This window comes from Sapajus apella, unplaced genomic scaffold, assembly GCF_009761245.1.
Source record: "Sapajus apella isolate SASKATOON/1434 unplaced genomic scaffold, GSC_monkey_1.0 scaffold30, whole genome shotgun sequence".
Lineage (NCBI taxonomy): Eukaryota > Metazoa > Chordata > Mammalia > Primates > Cebidae > Sapajus > Sapajus apella.
Window position 1 is genome coordinate 3,504,488 of NW_022436970.1, and position 16,327 is coordinate 3,520,814.

Below are 16,327 nucleotides of genomic sequence, written 5' to 3' on the forward strand. Positions count from 1 at the left end.
ATTTCTGCTAAATAGAGACTCTGCATATACTGACTGACATATCTACAAGCCTGAAGTCCTATTGCAATGTTGCGCTTCTTCCCCGACCCTTATCCCCTGTCGTCTTGTACTGGCTTCCAATTTCAAACTAGCCAAATGAGAATTGGCTAAACCAATTTTTCTATAGTCTTTCCCTCCCTTGATCTTCTGTTTTGTTTTGTTCTAATTTTTCAAAAGTCTGGATGAAAAGAATTTGGGTTGGGATGATACCATCATTCACTTCTAATTTCCTTCTGTTAACAATTTTTAGAGTCACGTGGGTAGAAGCTTTGATTTTGAAAAACTATGTACTTTTATGTTTTGACTCCAAAAGGTAATTTCAAGTCAGCTGTAAACAATTCGAGAGGATGAATATGAAAGAGGAACTGCCTCACCAGGTTTCCCCCACCCTGGGGTCTGGAGTCCTCCCTGCCTTCACAGCACCTGATTTCAGAGATAAAGAGTTTCAAGGATATGCTAGAGCAAGGGAAAGACAAGTGCAGCTAGTTCAAAACCAGACTATGTGAAACAGCCCTGCAGCTTTCTCCCTTCTCCCATCCCCTACTCACTCGCTGATACCTTCCATCACCCCGGGATGATGGGAAAGGCTGGTTATTGACAGCTGGGCAGTTTGCACAATAAAGTTTAATGGTTTACATCTCTCTGTACAGCTTTGTCAATGTTTTCCATGGATCACCTTCTCGGGTGAGCCCACTGACTCCTCTCCTTCTTCTCTTTCCCTTCAAGCATGCAAACGCAAAGAGCAAGAACCAAACAAAGACAGGAACAATTCCCAGAAGAAATCCCGCCTGGTGTTCACTGACCTCCAACGCCGAACACTCTTCGCCATCTTCAAGGAGAACAAACGCCCGTCAAAGGAGATGCAGATCACCATTTCCCAGCAGCTGGGCCTGGAGCTCACGACCGTCAGCAACTTCTTCATGAACGCCCGGCGCCGCAGCCTGGAGAAGTGGCAAGACGATCTGAGCACCGGGGGCTCCTCATCCGCCTCCAGCACGTGTACCAAAGCATGATGGAAGGACTCTCACTTGGGCACAAGTCACCTCCAAACGAGGACAACAGATACCAAAAGCAAACAAAGGAAAAAGACACCGGATTCCTAGCTGGGGCCCTTCACTGGTGATTTGAAAGCACAATTCTCTTGCAAAGAAGCTTCTATTCTAGCTGTAATCATAGGCCAGGTGTTTTTTTGTTTTTAATGGCTATGGAGTCCAAGTGCAAGCCAAAAAATTAATCTCTTAGAATCAGACACTGTCCTCTGAGCATGCTAAGCATCCCAGAAACCCAAATGGGGCCTTCCTGAAGCAAGTTAATTCCAGTATGGTGTCGCCCAAGCTCAGGATTACTTAAAATGTTATCCGTCCCACTTCGGGTCCTGTCAGTTTCTTGCAGTCAGAGTTCCTATGAGTAACAATGGGAATTTGGCCTATGTAAATACTCTGAGTTTAGGCTTCCAAGATGCAACAATAAGAGAAGAATCTAGCAACAAGAGTGACCTCATTTGCTTTCCACGTGCTTAGCCTCATTATACCACAGTACATCCAAGTTCACAGCCATAACATAAAAAACATCAGAATGGTAGTTACTGAGCACAAGTTTTAAATATGGACATTAGAAAAACAATCCAAGGACCTGTTTTTCCAACTCAGACATCTTTTCATTGAATGATTTAGAAAGCTTCAAGTTGATCCAGCTTACAATTTTTTTTTTTCTTTACCTCCTGAAAATCTCATATGGTCTTGGATCCGTCAAAAAACCAATCGGTTCACTTGAGCTCAAAGTATCAAGCACAACAAAGATAAACAGAAGTAAGAAAAGTTCTGGGTTCACCGCATCTAGGTTTTCAAGACACCTATTGTTAAGTCATTAGGGAATTGATGAGAATATGGCTTCAAGCACATTGCAGTTTGCTACAAATTCTGTTGTACGTAATGCAGACGCACACTCAGGAGGCCAATTTAACTGTTATGGTACATGGAGCAAATGCAGCATTTTAAAAGATCTAGATTTTTTTAGATCATTAATATGTCCTTCATGGTTGATCAGTCATCTGGTCCCTCCTACTGTACATTATGACCACCACGTAATCCATTCTCACTCTTTCTGATTTGGGGTTTTTCCTCATCTATACCATTAGTAGGGATGTTTTCTGTGTTTTCTAGCAAGAAAAAAAAAATCAATCAAACCTCCATACATGTTACTCATGACTGTCATCTAGTCCTAAATCTCTTCTGTTGTTGAATCATCCTTGCAAAACAGCTGAATAAATCTGGAGAAAACACAGCACACCAAAGAAGCAGAATACTGCAAACCAAAGACATTTATGACTTGTCATTTTCTAGCCTAAAAATACTGTGATTACTTTTAGAAATCAGAAAACCTCTGCAACTCCGAATGGCATTCAGCTCTTGCATTTGGCGCACCATCAGGCTGAGCGGACCAGCTACGCCAAAGACATTAGCCAAGCCACCCAGTGGAGTGGCTTTGCCATGCCAACTCTCACCTTCCCATAGCAAGTGGAAGAGCGCCTACAGAACTCTGGGAGATTGCGAAGGTCACAATGTGCATATTTACCAGTGAATGGCCCCAGGTGGGCACCATGGGGGTGTTCAAAGCAAGCCAAACGCTGCAATGATTCTTTACAGACACTTGAGACTGAACTTTTTTATGAATTATTTAATCGAAACCAAAGAAACTTTTTCTGCACCTACTTCTGCAACAAACAAAACTGTCCCATTAAAAATGAATAAATAATAAATCTGTAAATCAATGGAAATCACCACCAATAAGAAGGAAGCACGCCAGAAAAAAAAAAAAAAAAAAAAACAGAAACAAAAACAAAGAAACAGCGAGACATACTGTTCAAACAGACCTCTTGGGACATTTTTTGGAAGCAGATTTTAAAGAAAGGGTTGAGACAAAGATAGAAATAAGGAAGAGCCTCAGTGGCTGCTGCTTCATTTGACAACTCACACGGTAATCTTAAAGTTGAAGATTGTCTTTAATTTGTGCCTATGCAGTTTTTCAAAAGAACACGGAACAGAGCAACAGAAACCTCAACAGCTACAATACCAAAGATGAGGATTTCTCACACCTTTTGTTTCAGTTCATTATCTCCTCTTGCCTGGCTAAAATACTAATAGCGCCATTGATCTGTATAAAGGTAATCAATTATGTTTCTCTGAGCAACAAAAGGAAAGGGCCATTTATTTGATTTTATTGTTTCCCTTTAATTTTGTTTTATAGCTTTTTACCCCAACGTGGAATCTCTCAGAAGTTTCCATGCACTCCAAGTTTAAGATGTTGGGATATTGAACAGTTCTTGTCTCTCTGCTCAGCAGAGGGTAGGGAATAACATTATCACTTGAATGTTCTTTGCTTAACCCTTAGACTTGGTTCCTTCTATGTTCAGAGTCTCATCATCAGGGGAGGGAAAGGGAGTAAGGGTCAGGGATAGGGGTCTTGGTGATGCATCCTCTCCTGAGCCACAGAACCAAAGAGTTTATAGAGGAATTTACAGCCTCGTTTTCACGTGATTGCTACATCCTAACAGGGCTTCATTTGGGGGTGGGGGGAAACATGTAAAAATAATTGCCAGTTTCTACTTTTCTATTAGCTTTTTAAAAATCAGCTGTAAAGTTGCATTTCTAAAGAAAGATATATATAATATATAAATACATATATAGATCAACTTGACATTGGTGATAACCCAAAATTATTGCTGTCCAAATTCATGTCTTGTTTTTGTCCAGTGCTTCATTTGCTAAGTATTCGGTTCAGAATTTTTCTCATTTCTCATGCCATTTCAGAGTTAATTTGCCACTGTGGATGATTTGAAGTATTCAGATCTCTATGGAAGTTTCTGGGAAAGGTTTAAAGTCAAGATCAAGCATTTCAGCATTTAACCTGTTGATAAATGGATCCATGGTGTAAATGAGTTTTATTTGTATTCGGAGTCATCTCTATTCTATGCCTCAGCCTTGACAAGGTGGTGAGTGAGGTACATCCGCCAGACTCGGCCCAGAACTGGGCCCTGACAGTGGGGTGCTCATCTTCTGTAACTGCTGGGAAGGCTCACTGATCCATTTTCACCAGTTATAGAATATGAGACCAGCCCAGAAATCTGTTGTCCAGGAGCTTCCCTGTCCCATCTAGGTGTGCCAGACCCCCTCGGTGAGCAGATCCATCAAAGGGACTTCTCATAGGGGAAGTCCAGCTTCTGTTGCAATGGGTTGATAGATTTCCTCAGGGTGGTAATTACCAATTTGTATTTTGACAAGCCTATGTGCAACCACAGCTGGCACTGGGGTGGGCAGTGGTGTTGGGTGGGGTGGGAGAGAGTGTCTCAATCCTGGAGAGAAAATATGAAGCAGGTTTTGGGGAGACTCCCAGAGTCCTGCCCCTGGGGAGCCCCATTGTTGATCTTTGTGCCACCTCCTGATTCTCACTATGTAGGTCTCCCTGTGCTGTGAGAGAACACAACTCTCCACAATTTTTATAATTCATCCTGCCTGGGAGATTGTTCCTTGGCTTTTCCCTTGTGTCCCTTTGTCCCTTGCTCATCCTCCATGTTTCCTTTGTCAAAGGACTAAGAAAAGAGCATATTTCAACAGAGTAATGTTCCCAGGTGGGTTGATTTCAACTTGGGTATTTCTAAACGAGTCCTTATAACATGTAGCCAATGGAAATGATTGCTCTTTTCCAGACTGGATTGAGGAATGGAGCCTGCTTGATTTGGTTAGGGATCCTTTGGCACTCTAATCTCAGCATTTGGGTCTCCGGCATCCTCTGAAGATGTCTAGACCAATAGAGGCTGCCTTTGTGACCTGATATTTCAACACTGGTCAAACCAGTCCTCTGGTGATCAGAAGAACATGTCATAATATTTAAAAAAAAAAAAAAAAAGGCAAGAATTTTTCCCCAGGAGCTTTAATAAATGTCTCATACCAGATAATGTCATACCAGAGAGAAGTGCTTGCTTTTAAAAAATTATTTACATACATATATAAATATATGTGTGTATCTATACAGTTATGTGTCAAAATTTTAAGCCCTGCAGAATTTCAATGTGTTAGAAATCTAACAGAAAAAGATGCTATATTGAAAGGTAATAGAATTTAACCCAGTGAGTTTACTCAAGGATTTTTAAATTTTATTTTAAGTTAATAATTTCAGAGAAAATACTCATTTGGATTTGGTCATAGTTTAGGATCCATTACCTCAATCCAAGGAAAATTCCAGGCATTCCTCAGCCATCAGCAAAAGGGATGGTGTGAAGGAACAGTTAACCAAATTTCACATTCTTGAGGCAACAGAAATGCAAACTCTCACAGAAATTGAGTGGAAAAATACTTGCCTTCATTCCTTTACACAAATAGGCTTGCATTGTTTTTGTTTTAGTGTGATTTTGGTACTGGGGATGTAGTTATTTCATTCCAGGAAATAATAATAATAAAAAGAGTACAGTTCTTTTTTAAAAGGAAACAGTAACAACAATAAAAACTCAACACCAATATTTAAAAGCTTTTCCAAAATGTAAAAGAAGTGTTTAGCTTGCACCATGTATAAAGGTACAGGCTAGTTGAGCCAGAAAGCATGGCAATTCCTCTGGAGAAATCCGGAAAGAATTGCCTCTAAGCTGCCTTTTCCCCCTGCAGGCTCTTGGCAGTTGTAGGCTTTAGGAAGTCCAAAATAATTTTGAATTCAAGCTAAAATAAAATAAAAATTTGGAATGTCAATCTGATACACACACACACACTTACTTTTCTAAGTCAACCAACGTATTTCAAAGCCAAAAATAAATACTTTTAGATAATCAGTTATTTTCCCTTGTCTATACTGGGCATCCACCTACTAGTGCCAGTAAATTAAAGTTGAACAGATTTTAAAATCACTGTTACCTGGGTAGAGGGGGAAACTTCCCCACTTTTGAAAATGTTTATAGGATTATAGGAATGTCTGTTTGATTATCATTACCAAAGTGTCATGACAGTATGCCTTTGTAGTGAACTCGGATTTTCAGGAGTTTGACTAGTTGGATATTTTAAAATCTAAGAAGAAAAGGCCTGTTTACAATGTTGTTGAAGAATAATGGACTCTTATCAAAAAGTGGAGAAAAAGATGATACATGTGGTGGAGGTTGCCCACAAGGTCCAGACACAACTACCTTGGCGATAACCTTCTAGATTCGTAACAGGTTAGAGTGACTTTTTGTTTTTGTTGTTGCTGATGCTGTGTGACTCGGACTTCTTAGCCTAACCAGGAAGAGTAAGTGGAAATGGTAGAAGAAGTGATAGAGCTGATGTACCTATAACTTTCTGATACTTGTCTGCCAAACTTGATAGATTAGTAATTTTGTATCTTTAGCTAAGACCAAGTCACCTCTGAAACAACAGGAGATTCTAATTTTAAAATAAGGCCACAAAAATCCTTACTGAATAAAGAATGGCACCCCAGTTGGTTGTATAAGTCTTATAGGATAATGATGTTGGCTTTAAATATGGATGTCTCAATGCCTATTTTCTATCAATGATTTGTTTGTTTCCAAGGTAAGGGAGGGAAAGAGGGGAGGGTTTATCTGTTTTAGAAAGTCTCAGAATACTTATAAAATACAAAAGTCATTATTAAAATATATAGGACCTCACATAGGTAGATGCAGAACTTACCACTGAGGCTAATGGGCTGTTTTGTGAATCACACAGGACCTTAAATGAGGCTCGTTATTCTCAGATACCAAAATGACTGACAGCCAGAAGCAGTTATTGCTAGAGCCCAAGCTTTCCTTAGAGGTTTTGGAGTTAGTTGTTTGGAATTAACCAGCTAATACTTTTTTTTTAGTGGAGAAAATGTGTGTAAGAAAAAAACACATTGTTACCAGTTTGTTCATCCTATGGAAGTCTTCCACTCTGCTCCATTTTTAGCAGCAGGCATTTCGCATCATCGCATAAACCTTGGCAGATAAGTCTGCCTAAAGCTTATACAGTCTGTCGGCTTGGATGTATACAAATTTAGATACATATTTTAACATGTATTCTCATAGACATCTTTACAACAATAAGCGTTACCTATAGGTGTCTAGACTGTGTACATACAAGTGTGTGCAGACATGCTTCATACATATAAACTGTAATCTGTTACAATAAATAGATTTTAAATCATCATTTAACATTTATGTGGTACTTTTACAATGTACATTGTTTTCATTATTTATTGTGACATTGAAAACCAAAGGGCAAGGAAAACAAAAGTATCCCAGCATCTTCATCTTGTACACTTGGAATTAATTTCATTTGGGCCCATCCAAGATAAACTCAACTTTCAAAAAATCTTTTATATTGTTTAATCATCTGTGTTAGGATGACACCTATGCTTGAAGACTTCGGTTGAATAGCTTTATTCTGGATCTTTCATAACTAAAGCTAAATCCAAAGACCTGAAAAAGGACAAAAAGGAAAAAAAAAGAAAAAACAAAGAAAAAGAAGAAAAAATAGTAAAGTCAAGCGCAAACCAATGGGGAGACAGTGGGCTCTGGTTTCCAGGGTTGAGACAGTGGTACTGCGGTCCTGGGGAGGCTGCATTAGCTAGTTGGGAGTGGTGATATTTTTCATGCTTGTCACATCTAAGTGGTCTTTTAACATGAGAAAGCTTCAGAGGTTATAATTTCCTGCTCTATTTTTATTTAGACTATCAAAAGAGGTTATACATGTTGTCAGTCAAAAAATGGAGACACCACCCCACCTCGCCCCACAGAATGTTTTTTATCTTGACTCTTTGGGTTATGACCCAACAATCTGAGTATAATTAATGTAATTAACTTATTTAAATTAGTTTCTAGTACATAAATGTATAGGATTTGGGTAATTATTTGACCATCCTCTCTTAGTTTGATTTTAGTCCTTGTGCTTATTTATCAAAACCTAGACCGATGGTGCATCAGAGATGCAAAATTCTACTTGGAATACTCTTGAAGTTTAGTTTGCTTTATAAAGCAGTGAAATTCTGTTACAGACAGGGAAGAAATACAGGTTACAAAAAGAGAATTTGGAATATTCTTCCCTCTTAAATTAGCTTTTAAAATAATCTAAGTAACAATTATTAAATTATTTAACTTAAGTTCGCAGCCCCACCTGGTACCAGGTGAACTTCACCTCTTAATTATTGTGGCCCTCAGAGCCTTCATATTGTAACTTATTTATTTAACTTATTCAGCATCTGTGAAAGGTGCACTATATAGTTTATATTTTTTATTTAAAACAACAGAGAGCACTGCAGTTTGTTTGCTGTCAGAACAACAGAGCAAATTTTGTGGACAAGCAATGACTATTCAACCTGAACCTGTGCATTCAGAAAACATAAGCCGAGACCCTGCTTCACCAGCCTGGATTTCGGGGCTTCTATACAGAAACTGGAAAAATAAATTTAAAAAAAAATCGTTAAGCAAAAAGAGAGAAACCCTTACACTAGCTGCTTCCAAGAATGAACTCTGTGTGTATGTAAAGCAACAAAACAAAAAAGGAAAAAAAAAAAAAAGCAGAAAAAAAGAAAAAAAAAGGAAAAACTTTCTATTTCTAGTGAGAACCAAAGAAGGCTACCTCACTGACTTTTTCCATTTGTAATTTTAATCGTGTTGATGACACACCAAAGATACCAAAGATTTCTTTCTCTGTGCGGTCTGCATTTTGCTTGTGCTCTTTTACAATTTGAACGATTTTCTCTGACATATGGTATGTACAGCCACAGCTCAGATACCCCAAAGAAATAATTATCTATGTGACGGTGGCTGCTAATTTGGAAAGGGATATTTTCTGTGTTTGTCTTATTTGTTTGCTGTCCCCTCCGCATGTTCAGGATGTGAGTTCAGATGCTGCTGTAATTGGATTCCTTAAATTCTGATTCCAAATTGGGAAAGGAAACTGTTTGGAAATGGCCTTCAGTCCTAGCCATGGCCTCTGTCCCTGCTGGGAGCTATCACAGTGAAGATTGCCAGTTACTGAACCTCAGAAGCTCTGACCATTGAGTAGTTGAGCTGGAAGAGACCTTAGGAATCATTTAGTCCAAGCCCCGGTGGCCTGGAGAAATGAAATAGTTATCCGAATCAAATAACTCTCGAGAGTGAAAGCCAAACACGCCTCCTGGTTCCTGTCCCAGCACTCCACCTATTGTGCAGTGCTGCCTATGCATGAGACGGGTCCCACATGGACAAATAGAACAGTGGCAATCCTTTAGCAATGAACAGGGACTGGGGTTTATCTCTTAACATTTTCAGCCTGTAAAAATAGTCACTAGCATTTTCAGTGTCCCGTTAGTATCTCAACGTAGTCGCATATGATGAGTGGCTTTGTGAAGGTGGCATGCCTTGCAATACAAAGACTTTTTGCCCTAGGAAATACATGTTGATCCCAATAGTGTGATCACTTTTGAAATTTTCCATTGCAAAGCATTGTATAAATAAGTTTTTAATTCAGACGGAGAAGAAAGTTCATTCTTGGCTTGTTGGATTTGATTATTATGGGTATTTTAAAGTCAGTATTTATCAAGAAAGGGAATTTGACCACCATTGGCACATGTGACATTTAATCTCTTCAGCCTTTTCCTTTCCCGTTATAGGTGTTGACATTTCATTTGTAAGCCAACTCTGTATTTATGAGAGAAGTTTAAGCCTTACATCATTTGATAACAAAGCGTTATTCATGGTAAATAAAAAATGACCCCAAAATTACAGAGGAATGGATATGCCAGTTTAAGAAATGGCTACTTAAAGTGGCTTCTCTCTTTCCTTCTTACTCATGAAATTAATTGGTCTTCTTCAAGTTTCTTTAGATTCCATTAAATGATTAAATCAGTATTAAGATCCATTCATCAACATGATTTGTGTGTTAGCCAATGAATCTGTCTCTCAGCTTTTGACCAAATGGGTTTTAGACACATGCAAAGATCCACCTCTAGTCCATATAGCTCTTTTTGAGTGCTACTCTTTTGCATTTCACATAATGTAGTTATCTTTGAGCTTTTAAAGAGACCATTTAGACAAAGAAGCAAAGAGAGGAAAAGACCAATCAACTCAACAGTTCCATGCCTCAACAAAGCATAGCTAGTAAAGGAATATAGATGATAGATTGACAAACTGTAGGAAACACTGTTATCCTCTTTCTGAAGTTTTCAATTGCCACCTGATGTGAAAGTTCCCTCCTGTCTAAACAAGCTCAAAGCCCCATCTTCCCCCTATACAAGGCAGACCTGTAAGGCCTTCCTTCCAAAGAACACATTGTTTTGGTTTTCTTCCCAAATTCCTATTGGAAATAGAACTCTCAGAATCCCTGGGAGACAGAGCAAAAATGACTTGATTCACTGAGCAGCAGAGCTCCCCTATAAGCGAACATCACCTTCCCCAATCTTCCTACTGCCACACCCATATGAGAGAGGATCTAGGAAGAGCCATGGCAGCCTGAACACAGAAAACATCCCCACTTGGCAGACACCTCCTCAGCAACCCCCCCCCCCCAGCCTCATGCTTCACTTGCAAAGTGTGACATAACCACGGGACGAGTGCCTTGCTTGAACCAAAGCAACGATTTAGCCAGTCTGGACCTCTCTGTGCTTTTTTTAATTCTTCCTGTGAATACCTCAGCTTCAACTGGGCCTCCATACAGTCAATTGGTGGGCTTATTGTACTGTGGTGCTTTGCAATGCAACCCTGCAAAGAACAAGATTTGTACTAATACCAAAGGTTCTTTCTCTATGTCTCCTCCTCTGCCTCCCTCGTTCTTCCCTTTTTTCTAGTTCTTCATGGTTCCAAAGCTTTACTATGAACCCGGGCACGTTGGCAATGCAGACCGCGCAATTCCTTACCGAATTTTCTCAGATATACCTCATAGACAATAGTGTTTAGAGTAATGTTATTATAGCGTATGTAATAAATAATTCACTGTTTCTTTTGGTAACTGTGATTTAAAAAAAGAAAAAAGAAAAAAAAAAGCTTTATACGTTTTAGGTTGTGCTTTTGTAATAGACGAAAAAGGTGCGCTTAAAAAGAAAAATGTATGTTTTTTCACCCCTTTGGATTTTGTTTATGCTGGATTGGGGAAAGTTGCAGAATGAGCCCAAAGTTTACAGTTTCATATTTTGCTGAAGAAACAATCTGTGTTCATTTGCTCTGTTGAAAAGAATAATTATTTTCTACATTTGTGCTACTTGGTCTGAACAATTAATTGTTCTGTGTTAACAGTGTAGTATTATAATTAGCAACTGCCAATCAGTGCTCTAATTTTATGCATGAGGCTAAAAATTTAGCAGTGTGATGCATTGTGGTCTTAATAGCAACATTTTTCATTTTGAGCTAGATCTTCCCCTTTGGTTCAGTGGACTTTATTTATGCATGGGCGCCTATTGTTTGTTAGCAGTTGTGAAACAGTTGTGTATACATTAAACTGTGAAAATGTACACAGTTCAGCCCCAGACGGTGGTAATATTGGTTTTATTGGGAGATGTCTCACCTCGAAAATACCCTTTACATCTGTTGGGATCTGAAAATGAATCGCATTGAATTGGCTTCAGACTTTATAATGAGAAAGGTTATTCCAAATTTTTGAGTTAGCCAATTTGCATTCCACAAATTGGGATCCTCATAACCCAGATATATCACCATATCAGAGAGGGGTTTGAGAGCAAGTATTGAAAAACTCACCTTTGCATATTTAATTTCCACGAAAAGGAGTTATTTTGGCTTTATGCTCATGAACTTAGACCTAACTGGCCCTGTATATGGAGGTGCAAATAATCCAGCTCTGGCCCTGTTTGATCTCTGCTTGGGAATGGCTATTTTTGACTGTGCGTGGTTTCTTCTAGTATTTTGTCATCAGGTCAGTTCCCAGTAGAAACTCAAATGGCATTCTTCTCTGGCTTTTTTGTCCACTCTCCTGGACATTCCCACCAACTGTTCCAGTGATTTGGACAAAAACACACAGCCATTTCCCAAAACTTCACATGCGCAGCTCTCATGGCTCTCCCTCCCTAGACTTGGAGGTGACTGTAACTTAATTTTTACCTACCTGACAATGTTCTATCTACCTTCTACCAGGGACTATAAGAAGAAGTTTTGAAACCCACTTTAGGAAAACTATCTTCTTTAAATCCTCCAGTTATCTGAGGTCTCTATATGTCAAATGTATTTTTCAGTTGCAGGGCGTCTGGGCAAACTTGTTCTTTCTTATAATTGGGTTCGGAGACCCAGTCCCAAGTTTCATATTTCCCAAACCAAAATGCTTGACATAAAGCCAAATCAACTGCCAAGCACACTTTATTTTGCATAGGAGCATACAGGCTAGGAACCCCTGGTAGAAAAGCAGCAGTCTCCTATGCAAAATATTGGAAATCACTGACAGTACAGCATTCATATTATCTGTCAATGAGGATATATCAGGAACATACCGTCATGAATAATACAAAGAAACATATTTTTATTTGGCCTTATGAAGTAGATTGTGGTAATGTAAACTTTGACATATAGTCTTTTTATTTTTTCCCTTATTAATCTGCCAAAGATGGGAACAGATACACGAATTTTTTAAATCGGCTTCTGTAAGACAGTTAATGATTGTACTAGTGTTTAATCTTCAGAAAGCTTTATGTGTTCTTCCACAATAAAACTGATACTTGTTTCAGCAAAGTTTTCCTAAAACCCACAAACCCACAAACTGTTCCTCTTAGTGCAGATATTGTAGAATCTACCAAGTTCAAATGCATTTTTGATCCAAAGAAAACAGAGGGGTGTTTGAGACATGAGTGTACCCAGCCACCCCCCCCCCCGGCTTTTTTTTAATCGCAGGCAATGCATGGGTCTGGCTCGTTACACTTTGCCAATAAGACTTGTCTTATGAAATCCAAGGTATATTTTGTTATGCCATTTTATGTCCTTTTTTTTTTTTTTAACATTGTGGAAAGTGGTATGTTGAATCAAGTGTAAGCTGAGTTTTCCAGACAACTGAAGTAGCTACATGGTGAATGTTATTTTGTTATTAAAGGGTTTTTACTCAATGCTTTGTGCCAGTGGATGTCCTTTTCCTTGGAGACACAAAACTACAAAATTACCTCAGCTTGGCCTGGTTTTCCTCTCTGCCCTTTTGGGGAAACATGGGCCTGGCCTGGGAAAAGGCAGATCATGGGCTGGAAGGTAGGTTTTGGTACTGGGAAGAGACCTCAATGTCCATCAGCTTTAAAGAGAACTGGGCCAAAACTCTCTAACCTTACTCTCTCTGGACACCAACACTTCCCTGCAATCCCCTGGTCTTGAGCATGTGTCAGCACAAAGGCAGACTCCAATTCACACATGAAAGGCAAGAAAAAGAAAATAGTAACTTGAATCTTCTGGGCTCACCAGGCACTCACCTTTCCCACCTTGCACTCTACCCAGTCAAGGCTGTTGCAGCCCATCTGGTGGCTTCACCTGGGACATTACTGAAGGCTTCTTCCTTCATCTTGGGGCTGCAAAGGGTCCAGGTCCCCTCATCCAGTGAGGCTCTTCCAGATCAGAAGTCTCCTTCCCACCAGACTTGCATCTTGTTTAGCTCTCCCATCTGTACCTTTTGGAGATGATTATTTAGAAAACAAAGCAACGTATGGAATGGGGTTTTCTATTGTTTTGTTTCTAGGTTATATTTTAATTATTCTCAATTCTTTGATCTGGAAAACACAAGAGGGAAAAGGAGACCCCACTGTCTCCCTGTGCCTTGCTCCCATCTCAGGGGGCAGGGGCAGTGCACATTGCCTGTGCTGTTGATGTGTCTTAGGGGACTGGCTGAACCACAGCTATTGTCCCAGCCAAAAACATGGCTTATCCATGCCTACTTTATCTCTGCTTGAAAGTCCTATTCAAACAGTTGTAGAGTTTGTGGCTTTTTTCCCTATATCCTTTGCTTTGGTCCAATTTGGCCTTTAGCTTAAGAGTCAGCTTACTCTCTAGGAAAGTTTTTGCAGATTATGATAAGGATCCTGCCATCTGGGAAGAAAAGAAATCCAAAGACTCTCTGGCGATTGGATGGGTAGTCATATCATTACAGATACTTCCTTGAAGGTAGGATATTATTTCCTTTCTTTACTGCGCTGTTTTGTGTTGCACAAGTCCAGTGGTGCCAGCAGACTTCTTACCATGAAAGGTTGGAAAACACCTGGCATACTGAAATTTCTGAAATAAAAACACAAGCTTCACATTGATAACTTGACACATAATCACTGAAGTTTAGATGCAGGGACTGAGATGATACAGGCAAATTCTTGGTGTTGGTTTCTCTTCTAATTCATATTTCCAATCACCTAATCTTCCCTCAATTCAAGAGCAGTTCAGTCGTTTCTCCCCAGGTCTAGGATGCCAAAGAGCTTCATGAAAAAAGATAATTAGGGATTGACCAGCATTTCAATTAGTTTTCGTCTTCATCCTTTGCATTTCTTAAAAGTGTTATCCTGAACCAGAGAGAAAGAGCCTGTCCATTTTTTTTTCATTCTTTCTATTCAAATATTTCCACCAAGATAATACTTTATTAACACAGGTACTGTAGATCTTTCCTTGGTCAGTGAATTATTACAAGAGAAACTATCCTTCTACCAAAGTGAGTGAAAACAAGTTTTAGTGTCTTTTCTTCCATCGAGTTTTGTTCTCAGAATCCGTCAGTCCTGGCTCTTTTCCCACTTTAGGCCCTGGCCTCAGATGTGTTTACTTTTGCTATTTAAAATACCTTTAAGTTTCACCTGCTGGCCTGCAGGATTTGCATCCTCTCTTCTATACTGTTGACTGCGTGATGGTATTGAAAGGTGACTATAATGAGGGAATAAAGGAGGAGTAAAGAGAGAAGAATTTGTCCCAGGTCTGTTTAAAGTTTTAAAATTTAAAATGGGACCCATTAAATTATGGGAAAATGGGGCTATAAAGTGTGAGCCTCCTTTGACCATATGCTCAAAGACCATACTCTGCCACCTGCCTTCTAGGTAGCTATTCTAGAAACTCGGCCCTTTAGTAGAAACCCAACTACCTTTTATAGGTCTCTTTCCGGATTCCAAAAGGACAAGAGATCAGAGAGGCACATATACGCCTCTTGTTTTATTTTCTTGCTTTCACAGATGTTATCTCCAAGAAAATCATAGGAGAAAACTGTAAACTATTCTTTTCAGTTGATCCCTTTGACATCACCTCTCATGTTTAAAATCAGGAAAACACACCCCTAAAATTTGCACTCCCTTCTGTTTTGAAAGAGAAAACCCATACACAAATCCTATTACTGTCTTTTAACCCTGAGCTATATTTCCAAAGCATATTCCAGATTTTGCCCCATCTCAAACATGTTAAGTCAGACTGTGCTGAAAGACTTTCCAGGGACAGTCAACAGGGTATATGTTCAGTGGCTGCCCTGAAATCCTGGTGGGGATGAGGATCACACTTCATCATCAAGGGGATGCCCACCCCCTGATAAGCTCCCAGTCCTTTTGCAAGATTTCTTTGAATGTTAATTGCATTTTCAATTTTGCTCATTTCCTACCCCGATGTTTTGTCTGTGACATCGCTTACACTGGATTATTTCTATTTTTATTCCTATCATTAAATGGTAGTGCTGTAAATTCTGCAATTAATGTTAAATAAACTGCTTTAATTCATTGACTATGGCTCAGTTACCTTCTTTCTCTTTTCATGGAAGAAATTAAGCACTCTTCCTCCTACTACATCCCATTGTGGTTTCATAAAAAAAAAAAAAAAAGTTGCTCTTCTTAGTGAGACTACAAGCTCTATCTCTGACAGCAGACAAGACACATCTTATATTCAGCAAACCTGTCATCCTTGTTATAAATCACAGGAGAGGAGAGATGCTCCATAAAAACTACCTTTTCCTTAACCTGTTAACACTTTAGAGATAGCCTGTCCCAGACTTATCTTTGCACAGATTCTATATGAGGTCGCATATGGTAAGTCAAAAGAAGGATCATTTTATTGTCACCCTATGGAAGAATCAAGAAAAATAGACGGAAAAAAAATAATAAGGCCTCATACTGAATCTAAACCCTGCCACAAATTAGTTGTATGGCTTTGAGCAAGTCGTTGAAACCCTCTGGGCTTCCATTTCTCCACCTGTACAAGGTCAAGGTTAAACATGGTTTTTATCAAAAGTCCCTTACATCTTTGCATTTGCCCTAGATTTTTAAAAATATTAACATTTTTGTACAGATTATATCTTAGCTTATTATTTTCTCTAAGTTAATGAGTTTGTTTATTCATTTTATTTTATTATTTTATTTTCCGAGATGGAGT

The 16,327-nt window shown here is 39.1% G+C and overlaps 1 protein-coding gene across 3 annotated transcripts in view; it reads left to right on the forward strand.

The window, feature by feature from the left end:
- ONECUT2 (one cut homeobox 2) overlaps window positions 1–15,682 on the forward strand; it is a 54,689-nt gene extending 39,007 nt beyond the window's left edge. The window contains exons 2-3 of one of the 3 annotated variants that reach the window (XR_004273564.1): window positions 766–6,235; window positions 8,299–15,682. Coding sequence is in view for 1 of the 3 variants with exons in the window: in XM_032293575.1 (XP_032149466.1) it covers window positions 766–1,052 (287 nt within the window). In the remaining 2 variants the exon portion in view is untranslated. Of the gene's footprint in view, window positions 1–765 lie in introns of all 3 variants that reach the window. The other 2 variants (XR_004273563.1, XM_032293575.1) reach the window with 2 other exon arrangements.
- The last annotated feature ends 645 nt before the right edge of the window (window positions 15,683–16,327 follow it).